Source organism: Canis lupus, chromosome 24 (genome assembly GCF_048164855.1).
Source record: "Canis lupus baileyi chromosome 24, mCanLup2.hap1, whole genome shotgun sequence".
Lineage (NCBI taxonomy): Eukaryota > Metazoa > Chordata > Mammalia > Carnivora > Canidae > Canis > Canis lupus.
The window spans coordinates 44071177-44098119 of NC_132861.1; the positions used below are offsets into that span (position 1 = coordinate 44071177).

The window sequence follows — 26943 nt, forward strand, 5'->3', positions numbered from 1 at the left end:
TTTAACTTTGAGTAACCCAAACTTTACATAAAATGCCAATTACTTCACTGTCCTTACAAACTGCCCTCCAAAAAACTGCTGTATTAATTAGACTCCATCCAACAGGATATGGTTTTCTTGCACCTTTGCCATCACTAATTAGATATTACTATTCTTTTTCATATTTTCCAGTTAGACGGTGAAAATAGTGTCATATTTAATTAGCATTTTCCTGATAACTAGTAAGTTGAGCATCCTGTCATGTTTAATTACCATTTATATCCTTTCTGTAATTTGCCTGTTTGTATTCTTTGTCCACTTGTCTGTGAAGTTTGAATTTTTTTTCCTCTGAGACCTTTACAAATCTGAAGAAACATCTTTGGATTTTTTTCCCCCAAAGTTACAGAAATAGGAATGACCAGGAAATTAGCTATTGGTGAGATCGCTGGGTGGCTCAGTGTTTTAGCACCTGCCTTCGGCCCAGGGCGTGATCCTGGAGACCTGGGATTGAGTCCCACTTCGGGCTCCCTGCATGGAGCCTGCTTCTCCCTCTGCCTGTGTCTCTCATGAATAAATAAATAAAATCTTAAAAAAAAAAAAAAGAAATTAGCTGTTGGAAATATTTGTTAAAATTCAATTTAAGGCAAAAATGTGCCTATCTAAAACTCAATTGAAAGTGCTGATTCAGGAGTTGAGGTTGAATCCAACCTAAAAATAAGTTGTTTTCCAACTTATGTCCACTCTAAAGTTGGTTACTTTGATCTTCGAATGAGTTATAGTGGTGGTTAAGTATTTAGGCCAATCCACAAAAATCCCTGTGATAAAACCAGACAACCATATCTTCTGAACCAAATGACAGAAGTTTTTTTATTTCTGCTACTGCCTGTAAAGGGAAATATGGGTGATAGAGTTTAGATGTCAAAGAATTGAAATTCTCTTGGACATTTAGATGATTTATGAGGAATATTCAAACATGGACTGCATGTTTGAAATGGGGGACTAAATGGAAAGTTGATAATACTAATCAGTACTAATAATCCTAAGATATTGGCCTGAGGTCTAGATCTTAGGAATATTGGTATCCCTGAAATAAGAGAGTGGGAAACAATTGTCCTTATCTTATTCCCAAACCTGCACCAGCCCTATGCCCTGGATCCATGATCCATTTTCTCTGGGTCCCTTCATCACTTAGCCTGAATCTCAGCCTTTGACCTGGGACTTTATTTTCTCAGGCCTACCCAGCACCTCTTAGTGTACTGCCCTCCTTCTCTTTGCCCTCTCAAATTAGTTGCTCCTTGACTTCAGGCTGGATTTCTAAGTTTCTGCCGACCTAGAGTAGGGCCCTGTGGGTAGAGGTGTTGTGGGAGAGTGTTGGAGGCAGAAGCACTTTGAGGAAGCATGGGAGCCTGGCTCTAGGCTACAGAGCAGGGAAGGCAGATCTCAGCAAGACTCTTCTTGTATTTTATTGTTTTTTTTTTTATAAACTAATTTTCTGAGATTAAAAAAATGAATATATACACATAGTAATACAAAAATTAAATCAGTTTCAAGAGGTTTTAGAATAAATGTAAGTTTCCCTTTGGCCCCATGTCCCCAGTTCCTACCACAACCATCATTAACAGTTTTCTTGTATATCCTTCAAGGAATGGTCTATGCATATATACAGAATATGTTAACACAAAAAGAAGAATCTTATACATTGTGTTCTATACCTTGCTTTTTTTTTTTATACCTTGCTTTTTAAAAGCTTTAAAATTCAGAAATATCCTAAGTGCACAAAAAAGAAGATAATATTATACCAAACACCACTAACAAAAGATGTTAACATTTGTCACTTTACTTCATTTTATCCAAATTATCAAATATGTTGGTGTACCTTGCTCACAATATCCTCTTCTTTTGATGTCTGTAGTGTCTGTAGTGCTGTTCTCTTTTTCCTTCATTGAATGGTAATTTGTGCTTTCTCCCTTTTTTTTCATGATCCCTTGCTAGAGGTTTATTTTATTATTATTATTATTATTTTAAGATTTTGTTTATTTATTCATGAGAGATACAGAGAGAGGCAGAGACATAGGCAGAGGGAGTGGCAGGCTCCCCTCAGGGAGCCCAATGCAAGATTTGATCCAGGTACTGTGGGATCATGCCCTGAGCCAAAGGCAGATGCTCCACCACTGAGGCACCCAGGTGTCTCTCATTTTATTAGTTTTTTCTTAGATCTTTTAGCTCTGTTAATTTTCTCTATTTTTATTTATTTATTTGTTGTTTTTTAATTTTTATTGATTTCTGTTCTTACCTGTATTATTTCCTTCCTACTATTTCCTTTAGGTTCTTATTTGTTGTTCTTTTCTTAGGTTCTTGAGATAGAGGCTTAAATAATCATTTTCAGCTATTTTTCCCCTAAATTTTCTTTAAGTGTAGCTTTGCAGGTTTTGATAAGTTGTTTCTTGATTCTCCTTCAGTTTAAAATATTTCCTGAGTTCTATTTTGATTTCTTCTTCAACCCATAGACTACTTAGAAACATTTTGTTTAATTTCCAGGTAGTTGGGGATTTTTTGGTTACTTTTTCTTGATTTCTAGGTGATAACATGTGATCGAAGAATCAGATACTCCAAATGGTTTTAATTTTGTTGTCATCCTATCTCAGGGACATATTAATCTCCACTTCATCATCCCGGGTTCATTATACATGCTGCTGCAGTGAATACCATATTTATTAAATATCTTTTAAAAACATAAAAATGTTACATACATAGTCATATTTCTACCCCTCTCCTATTTTCCCTCCATTCCCTTCAACTAACTGTGCTAAAGTTAATATTATTTCCAAGGGCATACTATTTTACATAGTTATAAATACATACATAATATATACTATTTTTGTATGTTTAAAATTTTACATAAATGGTGTTCTAATATATTATTTCCAACTTTGCTTTATTTTTATTTTTTATTTTTAAGAAATATTTTATTTATTTATTCATGAGAGACACACAGAGAGAGGCAGAGACACAGACAGAGGGAGAAGCAGGCTCCCAGGGAGCCTGACGTGGGACTCCGTCCCAGGACCCTGGGATCACCCCCTGAGCCAAAGGCAGAAGCTCAACTGCTGAGCTACCTAGGCATCCCTCTAACTGTGCTTTATTATTTAACAATGTTTTTGAGATTCATGTTGATTATGTAGTTCATTCATTTCAGTGGCTAATGGTATTCTATTATTATTTTTTTTATTTTAAAGATTTATTTATTTATTTATTTATTTATTTATTTATTTATTTATTTATGAGACACACACACACACACAGAGAGAGAGAGAGAGAGAGAGAGGCAGAGACACAGGCAGAGGGAGAAGCAGGCTCCATGCAGGGAGCCCGACGTGGGACTCAATCCCGCGTCTCCAGGATCAGGCCCTGGGCCGAAGGCGGTGCCAAACCGCTGAGCCCCCAGGGCTGCCCTGATTGTAGAGATTTTTTAATATGCATATTTTGAGTATCAACTTTTTAGTTAAATGTGCTATAGAGATTTCACTAAATTTTTGGTTTAACTTTTCACCTTGTTTATATGTTTTTCCTATATAGAAGTTTATAATTAATGTAGTTCAGATTTGTCAATCTTTTAATATATGGCTTATATACTTGGGTTTTGTTTGAGAGATCTTTCCCTACTCTGATTTCATGAGGATATACTACCTTTTTAAAACAAATTTTTTTTAAAGACTTTATTTATTTATTCCTGAGAGACACAGAGAGAGAGAGACAGGCAGAGGGAGAAAGAAGCAGGCTCCATGCAGGGAGCCCGATGTATGACTCGATCCCAGGTCTCCAGAATCACACCCAGGGCTGAAGGTGGCATTAAAGCACTGAACCACCCAGGTTGCCCTTTTTAAAATTTTTTTAAAGGAGGTGGTAAGGGAAGGACAGAGGGTGAGAGAGAGAATCCCAAGCAGGCTCAACGTCAAATGCAGAGCCCAAATCAGGGCTCGATCTCACAACCCTGAGATCATGACCTGAGCCAAAATCATGAGTTGGATATTTAACTGAGCTATCCAGGTGCCCCTAATTCTAAGTTATAAAGATTAAAATTCTATCTTAAGATGATAGAAAACTTGCATGCATGTGTTTGCAAAGTCAAAACTATAAAACAATGTACAGAGGCTTGGTTTTATCTCTGTCTGTTCCACCCTCTCCTTCTCTTGCCCTAGGTTAACCACTTGTTGGGGCACCTGGGTGGCTCAGTGGTTGAGCATCTGCTTTTGGCTCAGGTCATGATCCCAGGGTCCTGGGATCGAGTCCCGCATTGGGCTCCCCATGGGGAGTCTGCTTCTCCCTCTGTCTGTGTCTCTACCTCTCTCTCTCTGTGTCTCTCGCGAATAAATAAAATCTTAAAAAAAAGACACACTTGTATTTGTTAGGTACCCTTTCAGTGATTCTCTGCTGATATAAACAAATTCATATATATAGCATTCCATCCCTACTGTTTAACACCTTACTTTTCCACCAGACAGCCTGGAGATCACTTTGCCTTTAGGGATCTTCCTCCTCTTTTTCTTCCTCTACTTCCCCTACTCTTTCCCCCTCCCCATCCTCTCTTCCTCCTCCTTTTTTTTTCTCACAGCTGCATAGTATTTGTGGGAACGCACCACAATCCCAGTGATGAAAATTTGGGTTCTTTCCAATTTTGTGATAATATAAATAATGCCAAAATGAATAACCTTGTGCATGGGTCATTTCATATTTAGACAATGTATGTTTGTGAGATTACTGGGCCAAAAGACAAAAGCATGTTAAAATCATCGCTTTGAATTAATTGTTGCTGGTATGTAGAGAAGTGATGCTGATCATTTTTCAGTGGGATTTCTTGACTTTTGTGTGTTATTTAGATCATCTGCAATATTGATAGTTTGTCCTTGCTTTCTAACTCCAATGCATTTTTATACCTTTTATTTACTTATACTTGACCTCTAGAACAATGCTGAATAGAAACGGTGATGAGAGTGGGCATTCTAATCATGCCTGACATGAAAGGCCATATAACATCATGGTCAGGAGATGCACAGTGGAGCACACTGCTTGGTTCAATCTTTGTTCTCACTATGTGACCTTTCTCACTGTGTGACCGTGGACAAGCCACTTCCCCTCTATTTCTCATCTTTCTTTCTTTAAGAGGGAAATCATAATAGTACTCATCTCACAGAGTTACTGTGAGGATGAAATGATTATATGTATGATACATGTGTACTATATGTGCATGTGTATGTATGTACATATATCTTAGAGCTATGCCTGGCAAACATTGGATACTGTACAAATTCATGTTACTGTTACTATTATCATTATTATTTAAATAAGCTCTGCACCCAACGTGGGGCCTGAACTCACAATCCTGAGACCCCGAGTCATACATACTGATCGAGACAGTCAGGCACCTTGTTATTGTTATTATTATTGCTACTACTATTAGGCTTCTGGTAACTAGCCTATATCAGGTTTAAAAAGTTCCCTTTTAAATTTATTTTCTAACACTTTTTATTCATAAGTAGGTATTAGAATTATATGAAATAATTTTCCTATATTTTTGAGATGATCATTTTTTTTCCTTATTTGTTAATATGGTGAACTATATTAAATAGTCTTCCAAAGTTACTCCATCCTTGGATTATCCTGGGATTAACTCTACTGGTCACAATTTATCTATACTTTTGGTATGTTGATAGATTCAACTTCCTAACATTTTATTTAGACTTTGTGCCACGTATGTTCCTAAGTGATTTTTCATATGCAACTTTCTTTTGCCTCCCATCATTGCGAGTTTGAGCAACCTCGTAATTTGAGTTGGGGATTTCCTTCTGTTTCTATTATTTGGAACAAATTATATGAGATATGGATTGTCTGTTCTCTGAGAGTTTAAGGTTCACCTGTAAAGCAGTGTAGATCTGAAGCTTTTCTTGAGGTTTTCCTTTTTAATCCAATCAGTGGGTTCAATTTATTTACTGTTACAGTCTCTCAGATTTTCCTTTTCTTCTTGAGTCAGTACTGATAACTTATGTGCTTCTGAAGGGTTGTCTAATAGGTCTGATTTTAAGTTAGTTAGTATAATAATTTTTCTCAATTATTGTAGTATATTCGTCTTTTTTTTTTTTTTTTTTATTCCTGATAGGACTGAGTTATGCTTTTGTGCTTTTTTTTTTCTTGTTTATTCTTGGCAGTTTATCTATTTTATTAATTTTTTAAAAAATCAATCTTTTGGTTTCCTGATCACCTCCATTGTTTCTTTTCTATCTTATTAATATTTGCTCTTTTCTTTATATTTTCTTCTAATTTAGGGAGGTAACCAATTTTTTAAGAAAATATTTTATTTATTTATTCATGAGAGACACAATGAGAGAGAGAGAGGCAGCAGGAGAAGCAGGCTCCATGCAGGGAGCCCGATGCGGGACTCGATCCCGGGCCTCTAGGACCACACCCTGGGCCGAAGGCAGGCACCAAACTGCTGAGCCACCCAGGCATCCCCCTTTAATTTGGATCCATAGCTCACTAATATTTGATCTTTGTCTATAATAACTCTTTTTATTTTATTTTATTTTATTTTTTTAATTTTTAAAAATTTTTTATTTATTTATGATAGTCCCAGAGAGAGAGAGAGAGAGAGGCAGAGACACAGGCAGAGGGAGAAGCAGGCTCCATGCACCGGGAGCCGGACATGGGATTCGATCCCGGGTCTCCAGGATCGCGCCCTGGGCCAAAGGCAGGCGCGAAACCGCTGCGCCACCCAGGGATCCTGAATAACTCTTTTTAATACAGTTACTCAAATATTTTATAATTTCATTTCTGTGTGATGCATCAAGTATTGATAGAAGGGTTATAAAATTTCCCACTACAGTGGAGGGTTATAATTTTTTCTTCATAATTCTATCAGTGTTTGTTCTGTGCGTTTTGTTAGGAGTATACGAGGTTTTTATTTTTATTTTTTTTAAGATTTATTTATTTATTTGAGAGAGAGAGTTTGCAGGGAGGGGCAGAAGGACAGGGAGAAACTTTAGCTGCTCTTGGACCCCCACAAGGGGCTTGATCTCAGACCCTGAGATTGTGACCTGAGCCAAAACCAAGAGCCTGATGCATAACTGACTGCCCCTCCCCGTACCCCAGGGGTATACTAGTTCAGAAGTATTAAATCAGCCTGGGGAATTATTCCTTAGTGGTTCCTCCTTACCTCCAGTGGAGAGATTTACTAACCTATGTTTTGTCTGGTAATAGAACTCTATCAGCTTTCTTTTGGTTTGAATTGGTCCATATTTTCCCATTCTATTAGTTTTACTTTTCCTTATCATTTATTTTTAAGTATGTCTCTTATAAATAGTATAGCCAGAATTATGTGTGTGTGCTTGCATGTGTTATTCCAGTCTTTTAACTGGAATGATTAGGGATGCCTGGGTGGCTCAGCGGTTGTGCATCTGCCTTTGGTTCAGGTCCAGATTCCAGGGTCCTGGGATTGAGTCCTGCACCAGGCTCCCCACAAGGAGCCTGCTTCTCCCTCTGCCTATGTCTCTGTCTCTCTCTCTCATGAATAAATACATAAAGTCTTAAAAAAAAAAACTGGAATGATTAGTTCATTTACATGAATTGTGATTACTAATACACCTATTAATTTTCATCATCCTGTTTTGTGCTTCGTTTTATCCTGCTCTTTGCTTTTTCGTTTCATTTCAGTTTTCTCCTTTCTGTTTTGTTTTCTTTACTCCATTTTTTCCCCCATTAGACAAAAGCCTACATTTCCCTCCATACCATGAAGACATGGCCATGGGATCCCATTTTGCTCAGTAAGTTGTGAGCTGAAGTTGTTTCATAGAGCTTCACAGAAGGTGCAGACTTAGCTTTCATGCACATTTTAAAAATATATATTTTGTAATTAATTGATTAATTATTTATTTTTAAAAGTTAGCTCTATGCCCAAAGTGGAGCTTGAACTCACAATCCAGAGATCAAGAGTCTCATGCTCTACTGACTGAGCCAATCAGGCATCCCCAGCTTCCATGCACATTTTTCTTACTTGCCTTACCTCTTTTACTTGCTGGGCCATGATTACGATGCCTAGGGCATAAAGACAATCTTAGAGTGACCCTGAGAGTGACAGCCACATCCTAAGAATGTGGAACAGAAAGATAAAAGGACCCATAGACATTAATGACATAATGGGGCTCCTGCACCAGCCTTGTTTAAATTTTTTTTTTATTTTTAAAAAAGATTTTTAAAATTTATTTATTTAGAGAGAGAACAAGCTGGGGGGAGTGGCAGAGGGAGAGGGAGAAGCAGGCTCCCCCTTGAACAGAGATCCCAATGTGGGGCTCTATCCCAGGACTCCCCTGTCATGACCAAAGGCAGAGGCTTAACCAACTGAGCCACCCAGGTGCCACCTGCCCCAGCCTTTGCTGTCCATCTCCAGACTCTTAACTGCGTGAGGGAAAAATAAACCTCTATTTGTTGTCACCTTAAAATGAGTTTTCTATTTCATTCAGCTGTGAACTAATCAACTGATTACAGAGCAACTATTTTGGGAGTTATCCTTATACATTTTTTCTTCCTTTCTCTTTCTCTTCCTTCCTCCCTCTGTTCCTTGATGCTGTCCCTTAACATTTTAACACGTTTAGTTGAACTTGACTTATGAAAAGCTAATATTTATCAGTATTTCTCTGTGCCTCTTGAATATCAAGGGCCTTAGAATCTTTACATTCTAAGCCTCTACCTTATATTGTAATTGTTGAGTGGCGTTTTGATTTGGCTTTGCCTTGTTTGACAACTCTGCCAGTTGGTTATTTCGAACATGTTTTATACAGTAGTACTTGTCTAGATTTGCCCGTGTTTACTGCCATTTCTGTCTTCATCGTTGCTTCTGGAATTCTCTTCCTCCTTTCTATGCAAATTTCTTTTTTCTTGCAGTATATCCTTAGTTGTTCAGAATCTCATCACATATATCAAGCCCATAGGTGGATGGGGCCCTTCAGGTAAAATGCCTCAAGTGTAGCTCCTCTGAGATAGCTCCTCTAGATCTGAAGCCTGTGAATTAGAGGAGTTTTCTGTCCCTCTCCACCTGACATGTAATAGTGGGAAAGGCATGAGACAACCACTCTATATACTGGTCCATAGAAATTCTCAAATCCATTAGGGCATGGGTTATCAGGTCTTTTTTTTTTTTTTTTGAGATTTTATTTATTTATTCATGAGAGACACACAGAGAGAGGCCTACGTCTTTACGTAGGCAGAGGGAGAAGCAGACTCCCCATGGGGAGCCTGATGCGGTACTCGATCCCAGGACCCCGGGGATCATGACCTGAACGAAGGCAGACACTTAACCACTGAGCCACCCAGGTGTCCCTGGGCTGTCAGTTCGTGATGAGAGCTCAAGATCTGGCAGGAATTCTTCATTGGAATTACCTCCTGGACTCTTTGTTCCGTTGTCAGTCATCTTCCTGGTCCACAAAAGGTAACCCATCTTTGAAAATGTAGTTTTCTCAGCCTACTTCCTGCTTGTAGGTGTTTCAGTGTCTCAAGTCTTTTTTCCTTTTGCACTGCCTCTGACCCTTTCAGTTCAAGCTGCCAGGTGGTGTTTCTCATGGAATTCTCTTCGAAAACTTCATCTGTCGTCTCTTATTTTTATTGGGGTTCACTCCATGAAGCAAAGCCACACTCACACAACTTTTTGAGATAAGCCCTTCCTTAACTTAGTTTCTGCTCTTGACTCCTTTGGCTTTCTTGAAACTCTAAAATTTCACTGAATGATTCTTAACAAAGCATTTCTCAGTCACTCCCTCAGCTTCATCTTCATACCATGTTCTCCTGAGATTGTTCTGATTTGATCTGTACCTAGGAGCCATTCCTTTTTCTTTTTTTTTAAGATTTTATTTATTTATTCATGAGAGACACAGAGAAAGGCAGAGACCTAGGCAGAGGGAGAAGCAGGCTCCCTGCCATGAGCCTGGTGTGAGACTTGATCCCAGGACCTCGGGATCACAACTGGAGTCAAAGGATGACACTCAACCACTGAGCCCCCCAAGTGCCGCCGCAGAGTCATTTCTTAATTTTAGCATTGTTTTGTCATCTGAGGAGGCAAGAATATTCAAAACCACTAGATCCTGGCAGCTTTTTAGGAAACCTCCTTTAGCTTCTCTCTTTGCTCTCACATTATACTTTAAGCAGCAAGAAGACATCAGATAGCATGTTCAACACCTTGCTTGGAAATCTGTGTAGCCGAATCATACCCCCTTAAGTCTATTTCTTACTTCGCATATCTCAGTAGGCAATAATGTTTCCGCCACAACAAAGCTCTCCCATCCTCTGGTTTGTAATAATATTTTCTTCACTTTCCTTTTAGCCCTTACCTGTAAAGCCTCCTCAGAGTCCATCAAGTTTCTACTAACAGCTATTTATTTATTTTAAAGATTTTATTTATTTATTCATGAGACACACAGAGGGAGAGGCAGAGACATAGGCAGAGGGAGAAGCAGGCTCCCTGTCAGGAGCCTAATGCAGGATTCATTCCCAGGACCGGGATCACCATCTGAGCCAAAGATAGATGCTCAACCTTCTGAGCCACCCAGGCATCCCAACAGCTATTTATTTATTATACTATTTATCGAAAGCTCTTCAGCCTTGCCCTGAACACCTTCCTCAAACTCATTCAAATTTTCCATACACTTTCCAATTTCAAAGATACTCCTATATCTTGGGTTTCCATTATAGCACCACAACACTTGGAGGTACTCAAATCCTTATTGTCTACTGTTGTGTAACAAGTTACCCTTATTACTTAATGGCTGGAAACAATAATAAATGCTTATTAATTCAAACAGTTTCTGTGGGTCAGGAATTTGGGAGTAGCCTAGCTTGGTTGTTGGGTCACATATAGTGTTGCATGGAACCTCGGTCATCTGGAGGCTTGACTGGGGTTTGAGGCTCCAATTCCATGTTGACTCATAGACGTGGCTGACAAGTAAGTGGCGGCTGCAGGCAGGAAGTTTCAATTTTCCCCATGGACCTCTCCAGAGTGCTGCTGAGCATTGTTAGCGCATGGCAGTTGGCTTCTCCCAGAGTGAGTGATCCAAGAGGCAGCAGCAAGGCAAAATCCCCACTGTCTTTTATGACCAAGACTTGGAATATCATTCATGCGATATCCTCTGGTTACATAGATCAGCCCTAATTCAGTGTGGGATGGAAATGCAGAAATATAAATCCCAGAGAAGAGAATCTGCAGAGCCATCTTGAAGACTGGTTGCCGTATAGTCCAAAATGAAGGCAGTGGTTTTATTTTTCGAAATGGGTTTTGTTTTAACTTTATTTTTTCTTATTTCAAAAGAAATAAATGTTGGTTATGTTAAAAAAGATACAAAAAAGCAAAAACATTTTTCTAAACATTCCAATACTCATACAGTTTGAAACCATCACATTATATCCCTAAGTATATATGGCTTTTTATAATTTTAAGGACTTAACTGGTAGAGACTTCGTAAAGTATATCCAAGTATGCATTGAGCATGTTTTCCTGGCCTTTAAAAATGGACAGACATCTCCAATCATATTAAGGGATGTTTTATTATACTAAGGGCTTTTTTTTCTTCCCCCAATAAGTAAGTATTGCTTTCTCTGCTTTTCTGCTGGTGGGCCAGGAGCTCTCCACACCATATCTATCCTTTAGAGTTGAACTTTTGACTGGCATATTTTTCCAACTCTGGAAAGCCCTTGGACTTTAGAAGTGCTTTGAATTGGAAGCACTTGGAATTCAGAAGCCACAAAAATGCTTAATGCCTTTAGAATGCTGGACTAACCAGTTTTGGAGAGAAATCTTATATACCTGGCTCTTCTAAGTTGCACAATTAGAGCTTTTATATAAACATGGTCTTCACATCCATTCTGAAATCAGATACCCATCAACCAGTAGAATCACAGTTCTGCTGATTTCTACAGGGAGCCCAGTGTTCCTGACAACTCCATCCCACTTACTCCAGAGAGAAAGTTCTACAGTGAGGAGGGAAGGTGTCCCCAAATCTTGGGTATTTAGTCCCTGTAGAAAACTCTCTCTTTTGTAAGAACAGGTGTCCAGAAAGGCTAGTTATAGTGGTGCTTTCGGAGTCAGAAGAGAAAAAAATGAGCTTCGAGAAACCAAGAAAGTCCCCAGCTTTGGGATCATTGGCCTCCACATGCTTATTATATCATCACGCTGTCTTCCTCTCTTGTATAAAGAGGTATCGGTCTTCCTTTCCTCCCTACCTCCCTCTCTCCTTCTCTCCTTCCTTCCTTCCTTCCTCCTTTCCTTCCTTCCCTCCTTTAAAAAAATTATACTGGTAATACAGGTTTATTGTAGAAAAATGAGAAAATGCAGATAAACAAAAGGAACAAAATGAAATTTACCAACCAGATTTCACCACTGTTAAAATTTGAATATTCTTCCAAATGTGTTTTCCTATTTATTAGCCATTCTTGTTTTTTTTCGGGGAAATGGGTTAAAAAAGCAATAAGCTATTGCTTTCTTGCATTGAACATGTTTAGACAGACCATTATATGGGTTGATTCTTTATGAACTATTTCCTTATTTGGAAATAACTGAAAAAGTATACAAAATATTAGGCAAAAGGTAACACAGTTTTCATGAAATATCCTCTTATTTTCTTCTTTTCCTCTATTTTTTTCCCATTATGTAAAGATAGAGATGAAAGAAGGCAGAGAAGAAAAAAGGAAATTTGGTGGAGGTACAGTATATAACAACAAGAGAACAAAAATCAACTAAAACTAAGAGATATTAATATATTTCAGACCAATTTGGGAAGAGGGAGGGTAGTTGAAAACCCACATGGACCAGCATCCTTGCCCGTTTGGGGATGGCGGTGAGGATGGTGCTAAGGCTCGTTAAGTCAGTTGTCTGGACTGGAATTTGGTGCTGATGAGATCAAGGGGATGTAGTTCATCACTGTTAAACAGTGAGCGTCCCTCAAAGGTTCCGATCTCATGGCAGGGACAGCACTAGGAAAGCGACGCCTCACAGATGCTTGTCACTGGTCCTAAAGGCCGCTTGGTGAAGGTGAGAATGACTCGGCATAATCCAACATCACTCCCCTGGGAAGAATGCCCTAAAGCACATTTTACTGATAAAGATCATAGTTTTTACTTGACCGCACATGATAACCTTGTTGGTTTGTTGGTTTCTTTGAATTACAGTTCAAATTGCCTTAATATTTGGTGCAAGAATATTAGACTATGTCTTCAATTTATGTGAAGGTAAATTTGACTTCCTTGAACGGCTCTCAGACAATTTGCTCCTGAGTATCATTTCTTATCTGGATCTTGAAGATATTGCCAGGCTTTCTCAAACATCACGCAGATTTGCAAAGGTAACAGATAATTATTTTGTGTTTACGTAGATTTTTCCTTTAGCTTCCTCAAAGTCTTGTCTGTCTTTCCTTCTTTCTTCCTTTCTTTTCTTTCTCTCTTTCTTTCTTTCTTTCTTTCTTTCTTTCTTTCTTTCTTTCTTTCTTTCTTTCTTTTCTTTCTTTCCTCCCTCCCTTCCTTCTTTCCTTCCTTCCTTCCTCCCTTCCTTCTTCTTTCCTTCCTTCCTTCCTTCCTTCCTTCCTTCCTTCCTTCCTTCCGTTCTTTCTTTCTCTCTTTCTTTCCTAAACATAGTGGTTTATTGTTTGCATTCATTTCAGCAAGCATTTGCTGAACACTTACTTTATCATGAGTACTGTTTTAGGCACAGAGGCAGCAGAGATGAAAAGACATTATTCCTGTCCTCAAGAAATTTACAGTCTAATAGGAGAGAACCCAAACAGATACAGATTGTCACAATATAATGTGAACAATTCAATAAAGGATGTGTGTATGAGGTACAAAGATTGTGATTTCCTCTGCCAGGCTTCTCAGAATGGGCCACTTTATCTGGGTTTCAAGGGGAAAATAAGAATTCATGGTGGTCTGGAAGACTAGAGGCATTTCAGGCCAAGGAGCATTCCAAGTCCAGGCAACAGTTCAGGCAGAGGTATAGCCTCATGAAAGAAGATGGCAAGTAGTGAGTTTTCTATCCGTCTTCCTTTCTTGCCATATCAGCCCTTTGCAGAATTATTTATTCACAATGTGGGTGGTTTGGGGGAATTGTTCATCATAATGCCCTGTTCTCCTCCATGCCCCAAACTGACCAAAAGGACTCTCTCTCGCTACTTTGAATTCTCAGCAGAATGACCAAATCGGAAGGCACACCTGGTGCTGGTTTCACCCAATGTCAGGGCCTTGATGTACTCATTGTTGGTTCCTCTCCCTGGAACCTGGAAGGTGCCTTGGTTCCTGCCCTGTCAGCTATTCCTAAACACACATACTGTCCTTCCATTAAGTCCTTTTTTGGCTTTAATTAATCAGAGTTGGAGTTTGAAATGGAAGAAACCTAACCTGGTATTTAGTTGTAATATACTGGGGGGAATGTCTGTTTATAAAAGAGCATGCAACATTTCCCAAGATGATTTAAATCATAATTTTTTTTTAAGACAGTATTCAGAGGGCTCCTGGGTGCACAGTCAACTAAGCATCTGACTCTTGGTTTTGGCTCAGGTCATAATCTCAGGGTTGTGAGATCAAGCCCTGAGTTGGACTCTGTGCTCAATACAAAGTTGGCTTGAGTTTCTCTCTCTCCCTCTGCATCTGCCCCTCCCCCTGCATGCTCAAGATCTCTCTCTAAAAATAAAGAAACCTTTGAAAAAAAAGACAATACTCACCCATTTTTTAAAAAAGGATTATTATTTTTCTTTTTTTAAAAAAATTATTTATTTGAGCGAGCGAGAGAGAATGAACAGAGGGAGAGGGAGAGGGAGAGGGAGAAGCAGACTTCCCGCTGAGTAGGGACCTGATGCAGGACTCTATCCCAGGGCCCCGAGATCATGACCTGAGCTGAAGGCAGGTGCTTAACTGACTGAGCCACCCAAGCACCACCATGCATTTTTATTTTATTTATTTGTTTGTTTGTTTGTTTATTTATTTATTTATTTTAAGTAAGCTCCACACCCTGAGATCAAGAGTTGCATGCTCTACTGACTGAGCCAGCCAGGTACCCCTAAATCATAATATTGTGATCTAAAAGGCCACTATTTTTTTTCACAATAATGCCATAATATTTCTTCATATATATTAATTTTAAATCACACAATCTATATTACTTCATGTGTTGCCTTTGGGGATAAAAGCACGTATTTTCACTGTTTTCCTCCTAAAAATGGAGAGCCACAGACAAGTATTATGAGTAAGCACTGTATATTTTTTTGCTGTTAAAAAATGTATTAAAGTTAAGATTTGCTACTGATAAGAAGTTGATTGTTCATACTTTCAATGAAAAAGAATTTTAAATACATAAATATACTAGCGGGGGTCTGTTGAAATCTTCTGCTAGGGCCTGCGCTTGCTTGTTCCTGAAATGAAGTGGAAGGATTTGACAGGATGGCGGCGACTGCAGTGTCTTGTGCAATTTATTCCTCATGCTAAGCACCTGCCTTCTCTCCAGGTTTTGCTCACTTCCACTCTTGATGACTCTCCCTCTTAGCATCCTGCCATTATTTCAGTGCAGTCTTGGAAATATCCTCCGTAATTTACCTGCTGTTCTAAAGTAAGGCTTTTCTAGATTGCTGATTTCAGCTCTCAGTATCCTTGCAGAGCAGAATTTTTTGAAGCTGGAGAATGGTCCAGGGCTGCTGCCTTTTCCTCTCCATGTAATGGTAGCCACTCATTTCTGTCTGCAGTCTACATTTTATCCACCTACCATTTACTTACTTTTCACCTACATCTATAAATTATTTTTAGTTACCTGTTTTGTCCTGCCATTTTACTACCTTACTATTGAAAGGAAAAAAAGCTTCCATTTCAAATTTCTGCAGACAAAGGTATTAGGAAATTATTTGTGTCTATGTCCAACCCTTTCTTCTGACCTCAGGAAGGGAGGTGTCCTTTCCTCTGGGAGGCTAGCATCACCTGCCCCCTGGCTCCAAGGTTCGACCTGAGGGACATTAGCCTGCCACTCATCTCCTTTCTCTTCTGTGGTGTTGTTATTTTTAAAAACCTTTCTTTTCTTTTCCTTTTCTTTCTTTCTTTCTTTCTTTCTTTCTTTCTTTCTTTCTTTCTTTCTTTCTCTCTCTCTCTCTCTCTTTCTTTCTTGTTTTTTTTAAAGTAGTCTCCACACCCAGTGTGGAGCTGAACACAGCTGATCTCATGACTCTGAGATCAAGACCTGAGCTAAGGGTCGCCTGGGTGGATAAGTGATGAGCATCTGTCTTTGGCTCAGGTCATGGTCCTGGGGTCTTGGGATCGAGTCCCACATCAGGCTCCCCTCAGGGAGCCTACTTCTCCTTCTGCCTATGTCTGTCTCTGCCTCTCTCTCTGTGTCTCTCATGAATAAATAAATAAAATCTTTAATTAAAAAAAAAAAAAGACCTGAACTGAGATCAAGAGTTATACTCTTAACTGACTGAGCTACCCAGGTGCCCTTAAAAACCTTTTCTTTTATAAATAATTTTAGATTTGCAAGTGTTGCAAAGATAATACAGTTTGTGAATACCCTTCACCAGCTTCCCCCAACACTGACATCTCACATAACGGGACATTTATCAAAACTAAGCAATTAATACTGATATAATACTATTAACTAAGCCACAGACTTTATTCATATTTCATCAGTTTTTCCACTAATGTCCTTTTGCTGTTTCAAGAGCCAGTCTGGGATACTACATTGCACTTAGTTCCTATTTTTAAATCTTTCTTTCAATTGTTTTTTCCTCTCAGTACATTAATTTTTTCAAATCAGGCTTACCCTTCAAAACTCAAAAACTCTTGACTGTTTGTAGCCTGTCTCTTTCCTTTCCTCCTTGGGAAAATAACAAAACAATGTAAAACAGTTTACAAGGCAGTTCACCCTCAACAAACTAGGATCATCAGAGTGAGATTTTATAATCTATGATGAAATGAGGACAGTAACTAAATGAGATACAAAGAGTTTGTTATCAAGCCAAATTTTTTCCATTGAAATGACTTTTTTTTAATAGTGGGCTCCATGGCCAATGTGGGGCTTGAACTCAAAACCCTGAAGTTAAGGGTCTCATGCTTCACCGACTGAGCCAGCCTAAATGGTCATTGTTTGTTGGAGGTTAGGCAACAAAACTTTCCCTCTATTTTGGAGAGAGTTAAAATGTCCCTTCTTTTATGAAATAATCATTGTAACAAATTATCCTTACTTGGAAAAATTAAAAACCCAGTAACCTTATTTTGGTTCTTAATTTTTGTTTTGTGTGATTTCTAAAAATTTCACTGGTCTTGTGACATCCTGAATTCCGAAGCCACTAGTCTACTGTCAGCCTATCTCACCTCCCTTTCTCCCTCTGTCCATGCCTCAGAAATATCCCTAATATCCCTGGCCTCGTTCACAGTAACCCCTTCATTGTCACATCTAAATGGCCTGTTTCAGGCCTTCCTCTTCTTGATCCATCTTTGCGTCCAGGATTCTCTGCTGGCTTTTCTTCTGGCCATCTCTTGTGTTCCAGGTAGGATCTCTTTGGCCTATCTAGCCTTTGGCATTTGCTTATGCTGTTCCCTTTCCTAGAAATGCCCTGCTTCAAACCCACCTCTCTTAACTCCCGCTATCTGCTCTTGCTCTGATTCCATGCTGATCCAACCACAGAGCCCCCATGGATGAGCACCCGAGAGCCTGGTTGTATTTCTCATGGTGAATAACAAAGAGGCATCCTCCAGGAGCTTGGCTAATATGAGGACATCTCTGAAAGGTGAATCCTATGTCATGGTATTCTGGAAAGTCATCCTGAGGGCTAGCCCTGGGATTGCTACAAGCTCCTGTCAGGCAATGCTGCCAGGAAGGAACCTACCTGGGGGCCTGCTGGCTTGGCCTAGGGGGCACCAGGCCTAATGCACACCTTTTTCTGCAAACCACAGCAGAGTAGACACAAAGAACCTCTGCAGCTAGATTAAAGGCTGAAGCCCAGACAGGGTAGGACGATGGTGACTGGTGTATAAATATAGTCATCTTGGTTGTGACTCAGGATCAGCTACAAACTCCCTCTGAGCGTGATTCCCAAGTCTGGCCAAGTAGGCAAAGCACCTGGGGAGCAGGTGAAAATAGAGATGCCAGGCCCACACCCTGGTAGGGGGTTGGCAAGGTCTGAGGTGCACCCAGCATCTGTGCCCTTGATGTGTTTGCCTGTGTTTACAGGAACCCAATTCTGAATCCAGCCCAAGAATTTGATATTAAAATGGTACAGAGAAAAGGTTTCAAGAGATTCTCAAAGTCTGGAAGATTAGGGGTGGGGTGGAGTGGGGTGGAGTGGGGTGGGGTGTTTTCCTATCTTCACTGTGTACAGGCATCGTGAAGTGTTTACATCAGACGAGACAGAGAGCTGGGTTCCGCTCTTCGACCAGCCACTCCCTACTAGGAGCCTTGGACAGCACCCTTATTCTCTCAGAGCCTTAATGTCCCCATTTGTGAAAGGAGAAGTCTTAACCAGATCAACCCTAGGATCCCTTTCAACTTGCAGATAGCACCAGGTGTGTTAAGTTCATGCACCACCTCCAGGGGGAGCTAAATCCACGATGAGCGAAGCAGCTGGACCCATAGTCCGGATGCAATACCTCGTGTTTCTTCCCCTGGCATCTACCAAGCAAAGAGCCCCAGGGCTCGGGCATCCTAGATGGGGGCATTCTGTAGAGCACTTTATGATATAAAACATACTGCAAATATTTCCAGTCTAAAATATGAGTCCCAAATGAAGTTACGGTGGTGGACATTTCAGCTCTCTTTTGAGAATCCTTTTCTTTGCCTCCAAATCTCAATAGTTTGCTTCCATAGTCTTCATTACAAGAGGTACACTGATGTCTTGACACGTATGGTGCCGGTGACGGGGTAGTCATCTACCCTCGTGTTAGAGTTCACATCTTCGAAAGGAGGATCCGCCGATCCTTTTCATTTTTCAATATTAAGACATTTTCTAAGAGTTTCCCTTGTTGCTTATATATAGAGTGTGTTGTGATGTGAGTAGAGAAATTAGATCTTGAAGGACCGTTGAAGATGGGATAAGATAGTAAATGACTGCGCTGATGTCAGCATGTCCAGGGGGCTGTCAATAGCAGAAGATTCCAGTGTTGTTGTGTCACAGTGACCATTATGTGAACGTGTAATACTTTTGACTTTGATATACATGCAGAAAGGATCTTAAGTGATTATGCTTTGTTATATTATTCATTTCTACCTGGAATTCCTTCCTTTCCCTTATTAGAGTACTTTTAGAGTAGCATAAAAGTATAGGGAAGCATAAAAGTAAGAAATCCTGGCTGCCTTCTGCTCAAAGCTGGAAGTAATGGTGTCCTGAAATAGAGGTCATGCTTACATGTTTCCCCCATCCCCAGAAGGAAGCTAGGATGAAGGGGAACAAGGAGGGCAGAGCCCGGGCCAGGCCCCTGGGTGGTGCTCCTGGGAATGCCTGGCTGCCTGGGCCTGCGGGCAGGGTGGGGAGTGGGTGACAGAATGAACTGAAATCGTGGCCCATGGTCAGAGGACAGGAATCGGGGGCACACATGGTTCCCCTTCAGACAGCTGTGGAATGCTGGGGTGGGTTCCGATCCGGGTACTGAGGGCGGGGTGCAGCTTATGAGAGACCGGTAGAGATGGTGGTGGTGACAGGCAGGGCAGGACTGTGTCCAGGGCAGGAGCAAGCACCAGCTCCTTTGAACATCTGTGTGTGTGTGTGTGTGTGTGTGTGTGTGTGTGTGGTGGTGGGGGAGGATGAGGGGATGCTTGGTAATCACTCAGGCCTGCCTCCCAGAGATAAGGGAAGCAGTTGGGCTTCCCCACCTACTATGTTCTCTGAAACTTTGGGGGCATCAACCCTTTGGTGTGGTGCTAATTGTACCATGTCTAAGCCCACAGGTTAAGGGGTGAAGGCAATTGCTCTCCTGACCTCTCGCTGGCCAGGGCTGGATGCTCAGGGGACCATCGGGGATGATAAGACTATGCCCTATGAGCGCATGGCTGGATCCAGTTCCCTTCAGTTTGGTTTCTATGATCTGGAAGGTTAGAACATCCTAGAACTTGCTCTGGAGCATTGTTGTTGTTTTTTATTTTTTTTAAGATTTTATTTATTTATTCATGACACAGAGAGAGAGAGAGAGAGAGAGAGGCAGAGACACAGGCGGAGGGAGAAGCAGGCTCCATGCAGGGAGCCCGACGCGGGACTCGATCCCGGGACCCCAGGATCACGCCCTGGGCCAAAGGCAGACCCTCAACCCCTGAGCCACCCAGGTTGCCCGGGTGGTCAGCATTGTAGTTGGTACAAGGTTTTGTCTGAATTCAACTCAAGTTTGGCCTTGTTAGTATCATTCCAACATCAGCACAGGGCCTATTGTGATTATTTAATTGTGAATCTGTCTTCTCTAGTATTTTCCATGCTTGGCAGATATAAGTAGTGAAGAGATGTCTGCATGACTGGATGGAGGGCAGATAGATGTCTTGGCACTTCCGATCCTTAAATTCATCTAAATGACGGATCAGAAGAGAAGGAACATTTTCCCTGGCCTTAAATTCTGTGAACACGAATGACTTAATCACCGCATTCACTGTCCGTAAATATGTGGTTCCCTGCTCTCTCTGTACTCGTATTTGGCTTCCCATTTCCCCATTCTGTGAATGGATGGGTCTTCTTAAAATTTTCCCCAGACTCCCAACCATGGCCCTGAACCGTCCGCCCAGTGGCAGCTCACTGCGTAGGGGGCCTCTTTCTGAGAAATGGGTGAGGTAGCCAGTGGTTCTGTTGCCCTTTTGGGGTTGTTCATTATATATATTCCACATGCTTGACCCATGTTATTCTTGATCGGCACTAACACCTTAGTATCGTTTCCACATAATCATAACCAGACCATTTATTGAGTGCCTACTGTGTGCGAAGCACCGAATGCATGTGATTCAGTGTAATCCCCAAGCCCTGGGAAGTGGACGGGTAGGGACTATCCTGTCCTGATTTTATGGAGAAGGAAACAGGCTCAGATAAAGTCCACCGACGGTGGGCACTGGAGCCAAGTACTGTGCCTGGGAGGTTCTGCGGCATAGCTGCTGGGCTGAAATCACTTCATTCTGCTCCTCCGATGACCCAGCCCAAGGCTGAATGTGGAGACAGGCTCAGAGTAATTAAGCGTCATGCCCAGGACTAGTAGGGCTAGGATTCAAGTGAACTGTGTTTGCTAGGTCACCTGTCTGCTTCGGTACCTGAAGAGCATAAAAAGATGGGTCTTTTATAAAATGGAAGCAAGTACTGGAACACTTTTCTTTTCTTTTTTTCCTGTCTCCTCAGAAGACAGGAATACAGCAGGCAGGTGCCGCAACGACAGGCCGTTGCACTGAAAGTGTTCCCTGCCTCTGGCCACATGGAAGCATCCATGAGCAGCAAGGCTGACAGTGGGGCCCTCCTCCCCCCCAAGATACGTGTCAGATTTTTTTGGTCTAGGCTATTTCAAAATGTTTGTTATCCTTGATGCCATGGTATCTGTAGGGATAGTGATCGCTTAGCTCTTCTTTTCGTGTAACTTTATATATTTGCCTGTGCCTCATTCCCAATGACCATGTTCACAATCATGGATTTTATTTTTTTATTATTTATTTATTTTTTTAATATAAATTTATTTTTTACTGGTGTTCAATTTGCCAACATATAGAATAGCACCCAGTGCTCATCCCATCAAGTGCCCCACTCAGTGCCTGTCACCCAGTCACCCCCACCACCCACCCACCTCCCTTTCTACCACCCCTAGTTCATTTTCCAGAGTTAGGAACAATCATGGATTTTAAACTAACAGAAGGGATAATGTCAGAAGAGAGCTCAAGCCCACACCAGCTTATCATTTAACTGATAGGATTACATGAAGTAACTCCATTTTGGGTGAGTTTCACTGTAAGAAGGGGCCCCGGGCACCTGGGTGGTTCAGTCGGTTAAGCATCTGCCTTCAGCTCAGGCCATGATCTCAGGGTCGTGGGATCGAGTCCCACATGGGGCTCTCTGCTCATCGAGGAGTCTGCTTCTCCCTCTCCTTCTCCCCCCTCCCCTCTGCTCATACTTTCTTTCTCTCACTCTCTCTCTCAAATAAATAAAGAAAATCTTTTTTAAAAAGGGGACCTATCCAAAAAAAAAGGGGGAACCTATCCATATTTTAAAGGACTCAAAGCTTGTAGTCACCCTTAAATTACAATTTTATATATATTACTTATTAATATTAATATATAATATATAATCATATATAAATTATATATTATAATTATATAATATAATATATAATTATATATAAATATTATGTAATTATATATGTAAGTATATAATTATATAATATATAATTAATAATATATTATTATATTATTATATATTATATTATAATATATAATATATAAATATTATATAATTATATATAAATAATTATATATAAGTAAATATATATTATAATTATATATTATATATTAATTATATATTAAATATACTATATATCATATATTAAATATATATTAATATATTATATAATTATATATTAAATATATTATATATTATATATTAAACAATATTATATATTATATAATTATATAATTAATATTTAATTATTAATATATATTACAATTATATGTATTAGAAAAATTCAAAAGCTTTGCACACTAACTCAGTAGAGACTAAGTTTAGACTATGACCTGGGATCACACACAGCTCCCAAGCCCCAGAGGCTTAACAATAACACAATAATAGCTGTTTTTTCATCTACAGTTCCTCCCATTGCAGTTTGGTAGGGGGCTCTGCTCCACGGAGTCCCTCAGGGACTCAGGTTTAGAGATGCCACCATCCTGTACTGCACCATCTGGAACGTGCGGTCTCCTCGGACACTGCGGCAGGGAAGAGGTGCACGTACTATGTTTTGGTACAGCACTTCTACACCTAGCCCTTTGACCAGAACTAATTTTACAGCCCCACCTACCTACAGGAGACAGGGAAATATGAGAGAACAGGTGCAATGTTTGCTTAGCACCACTAGCTCTGGACAAACTGGATGCCCAGAATAGAGCAGTGCACACATCAAGATTCATATATTCACAGGCAGGATCATAATAGTGTGTTGTCTTGAACACAATTCCTTGCTTTAACATCTTCAATACCAGAAACAAGAGGCCTTCATCCTTTCGCTCCTCCTCTTCTCTGTGTTTCTTGGGACCATATTTTGTGAGCAGGTGTCTGGCATTAAGAACCGACTCAGAACCGATGACTACATCCTACTCATAAAATACCTTTTGTCTAAGAAACTGAGTTTCTTATTCTCCTTTATCCTCCAAGAGGTCTATTTTAGACTCTCTTCTCTCTCCTGAAGTCTCCTCCTTCCTCAGTCTTAGCTGATACTGTGTCTCCTCATTTCACTGAGGAAGTAGCAGCAGTGACCAGAGAACGGCCCCATTGTCCCTTCTCCTGGTCTACATGCCTCATCCCTCTACCCATCAACTCTGTGAACTTCCTGGTACAGGTAAGAATTCTCCTTGTTATTACCTGTGGTCACACATCCACCTGTGCATTTCAGCCCCCTCTGTTCACCCACTTTGCTTACACAGCTCCCCCTTTCGCTACTTTTACCTCCTCTACTGGATCATTTCCGTTGGCACATAAATTAAAAAATCAGCCTTGACCCATTCTGCTCGTCAAGCAGAATTCCCTCCAAAGAGTGTCTCTACTTGCTATACCCACTTCCTCTTCTCCTATTCTTTCTTGGACTCACTCTAGCCAGGCATTCATCCCCACTGTGCCGTTGAAACGGCTCTTGTCAAGGTCGCCATTGTACACAATCTTGAAAAAACACCAGTTTGCTGTTTTTTTAATATTTTCTTTTAAACACATTTAATACTAAAAGACTGGATGCTTTTTAAAAAAGATTTTATTTATTTATTTGAGAGAGAGAGGGAAGTGAGAGAGAGAGAGAGAGAGTGTGTGTGTGTGTGTGTTAGCCTGGGATCATGACCTGAGCCAAAGGCAGACACTCGACCGACTGAGCCACCCGGCACCCTACCACCAGTTTTAAATTCCTCTCTTTTCAGCAGCATTGAGACATTGGATGGCCGTCCAGATTTTCTTCCTTATTCTCAGTCTCCCTTGATGAAAACTTTTCTATTTTCTGGCTCCTTTAATCTTAAAATGTCCTAGAGCTCCTCCCTGGGCATTCTCTCTCCACAGTCACACCTCCACGACAGCATCTAATCCCAGGGCTTTAAATAGTATTTACACACTGATAATTTTCAAACATATGTTTCCAGTCCAGGTTGCCCCCCTTGAACTCCTTACTTTTAAGTCTAATTGCACACTCAACGCTTCCACCTACATGTAGTATAGACATCTCAGATTTAACATGTCAAAACCAGGCCTCTTGATATTCCCCTCCACCACATACCTGTTTACCAATTCTGCTTCTCCCCCAGTCTTATTTTCTCGGCCCTTGGCAACACCATGCACCCAGCTGTTCAAGCCAACAAGGCCATCGTTCATCTCTTTCTTCTTACTTCTCATCTAATTCATTAGCAAGTCTTATGAGCTCCGCCTTCAAGATGTATCTACAGTCTGGCCAGCTCTCACCTTCTCCCTTGCCACCATCCCCTCGCATGCCTCCTCATGTCTTCCTAGACTTGCCAATAAGAACACCACAATAGACTGGCTTTCCCCGGATGGGGATGACAGTGTACCTTCTTCATTTCGCATCAGGATTATGGTAGTTCTCTAGCTGTGGGGTCTCACATCACAGAGCTATTGATCCTGTCACCTTCCTACATGCTGGTCAGTATTGATGACATCATGCTGATGAGCAAGAGGTATCAGAGGTATCAGACACCTTAGATGTAAGGTGTGTAAGATATGTGTATGCCAAGGAGGTGGAGATGAGCTGCTCAAAAACTGAGAGGCCTGCCCTCTCAGCAAATCACCTAAGATCCAGGGCTGTAGATTTAATTCCTATGATAGGAAGGCATCCAAGCTCTTCGTGGACCTTTTTAGTTTTCAAGGTACATACACAATTTGAGTTTGCTTCTCCATGTAGCCCTAAAGCTGCCAATGGTAGTGGGACCCCGCTACTGGTCCGCATGGTGCTGTAAGCAGCTGTGCCACTGGCTTCTCATGATCCAGCAGATGCAGTGATGCTCCAAGTGTCCACAGCCTACAGGGCTGAGGCCTGTCTGGATCCTTGCTGGGACCTGTGGCCTGCCTTTCTGGGAAGGGTATAGCTTGTGCCCCAGTGCTTTAGAGTAAAGACGAGAATTTGTTTGTAGAAAACTGTTTTGCTTTTGAAAAACAGCCTTTGGATTTCTACTGAACAAAAGCTACTGTTTTGGCTGGATGGTTAGTCTTGAAAAGAACCAGATTTGGAGATTAGCAATGATTCCTAGGGAAGAGGTATTTGTTTGTTTTAAAGATTTTATTTATTTATTCATGAGAGACAGAGAGAGAGAGAGGCAGAGACACAGGCAGAGGGAGAAGCAGGCCCCATGCGGGGAGCCTGATGGGGGACTCGATCCCGGGTCTCCAGGATCACACCCTGAGCCAAAGGCAGATGCTCAACCACTGAGCCACCCAGGGGTCCCGGGAAGAGGTATTTGGATGGACTTCTAGGAATAAGCCAAAGGATAGAGGTCTTTGTGACCCAAGTTCCTAATCAAAAGGCACTTAATGCAGAGGAAGTTGTCAGTAACTAGATGGGTAAGATGCTCTGCTCTGTGGATGTCAGTGGGCCTATTTCCTCAGCCACCCTACTGTTTGCTGGGTTCATAAACAAAATGCCCTGTGGCAAGGATGGGGCCTGTGTGTGGCCGCAACAATAGCCTCCTCCTATCAAGATAAATCTGGCCTCTGATTTAGAGGAGTAAAGGAGAGACTGATACTGAGCCCCCCAATAAAGGGCTGTACTGCGGGAGGGGGGTCCAGTCACTGACTTGATGTAGGTGATTAAGTAATACTGGACCCTTCAGTGATGGAGGAAGCAGAGATTTGTCCTCCCTGGATCGTGGCCTATTCTAGACAGGATCTGCCTTCCTTGCATCCAGAGTTCTTCAGCAACATTGTGTGTAAACAGACTGAGTGCCCTACTTGCCATCATTGTATCCCATAGGAGATTGCTTCAGATTATTTTACGGCAGTAAATAATTCATGAAATAAATAGACATAAATAAATAAGGCAATGAACACAAAATTTCTTGCCCTTAACATATGCTCCATAAGTTATTGATCTTTGAGGGGTCCACAGGCTTCTTGCTTTTCTTAGCCTCCTTTTTTTTTTTTTTTAAGATTTTTAAAGATTTTATTTATTTATTCATGAGAGACCCACAGAGAGAGTCAGTAACCTAGGCAGAGGGAGAAGCAGGCTCCATACAGGGAGCCCGATGTGAGACTTGATCCCAGGATCCTGGGATCATGACCCGAGCCAAGGGCAGATGCTCAACCGCTGAACCACCCAGCCATCTCTCTTTGCCTCTTTATGAGAAGTCCCTGTGGGGGTTCTTTCAGCAGGGGCATGTCTGGGAGGGGCTTGAGCAGAAGGGACGAGCAGGCCAGTGTAGCCTGCACTACTGCTTTATAGGAACTCTGAGCTCCTTATGGCTTGCCCACCACGCCTAGGTCTTTCCACTTCTGGATTTTCATGAATAATGACCGCTGAATGAAACTGATGAAAAGGGAAATAGGGGGCGTCTGCGTGGCACAGTCAGTTAAGTGGACCGACTCTTGGTTTCGCTCAGGTCCTGATCTCAGGGTCATGAGATTGAGCCTTGAGTGGGGCTCTCTGCTCAGCAGGGAGTCTGCTTGAGGCTCTCTCTCTCCCTTTCCCTCTGCCCTCCTGCTCATGCTCTCTCTCTCTCAAATAAATAAATCAGAAAGAAAGAAAGAAAGAAAGAAAGAAAAAAGA

General features: G+C 41.0%; 1 protein-coding gene across 8 annotated transcripts in view; it reads left to right on the plus strand.

The window, feature by feature from the left end:
- Positions 1 to 26943, plus strand: part of FBXO36 (F-box protein 36) — a 107130-nt gene that overhangs the window by 67428 nt on the left and 12759 nt on the right. For 3 of the 8 annotated variants that reach the window (XM_072796586.1, XM_072796584.1, XM_072796587.1), the window contains 2 exons: positions 12672 to 12713; positions 13180 to 13352. In XM_072796586.1, coding sequence (XP_072652687.1) covers positions 12672 to 12713; positions 13180 to 13352 — 215 coding nt within the window. The other 5 variants (XM_072796585.1, XM_072796588.1, XR_012016666.1 and 2 more) reach the window with 4 other exon arrangements.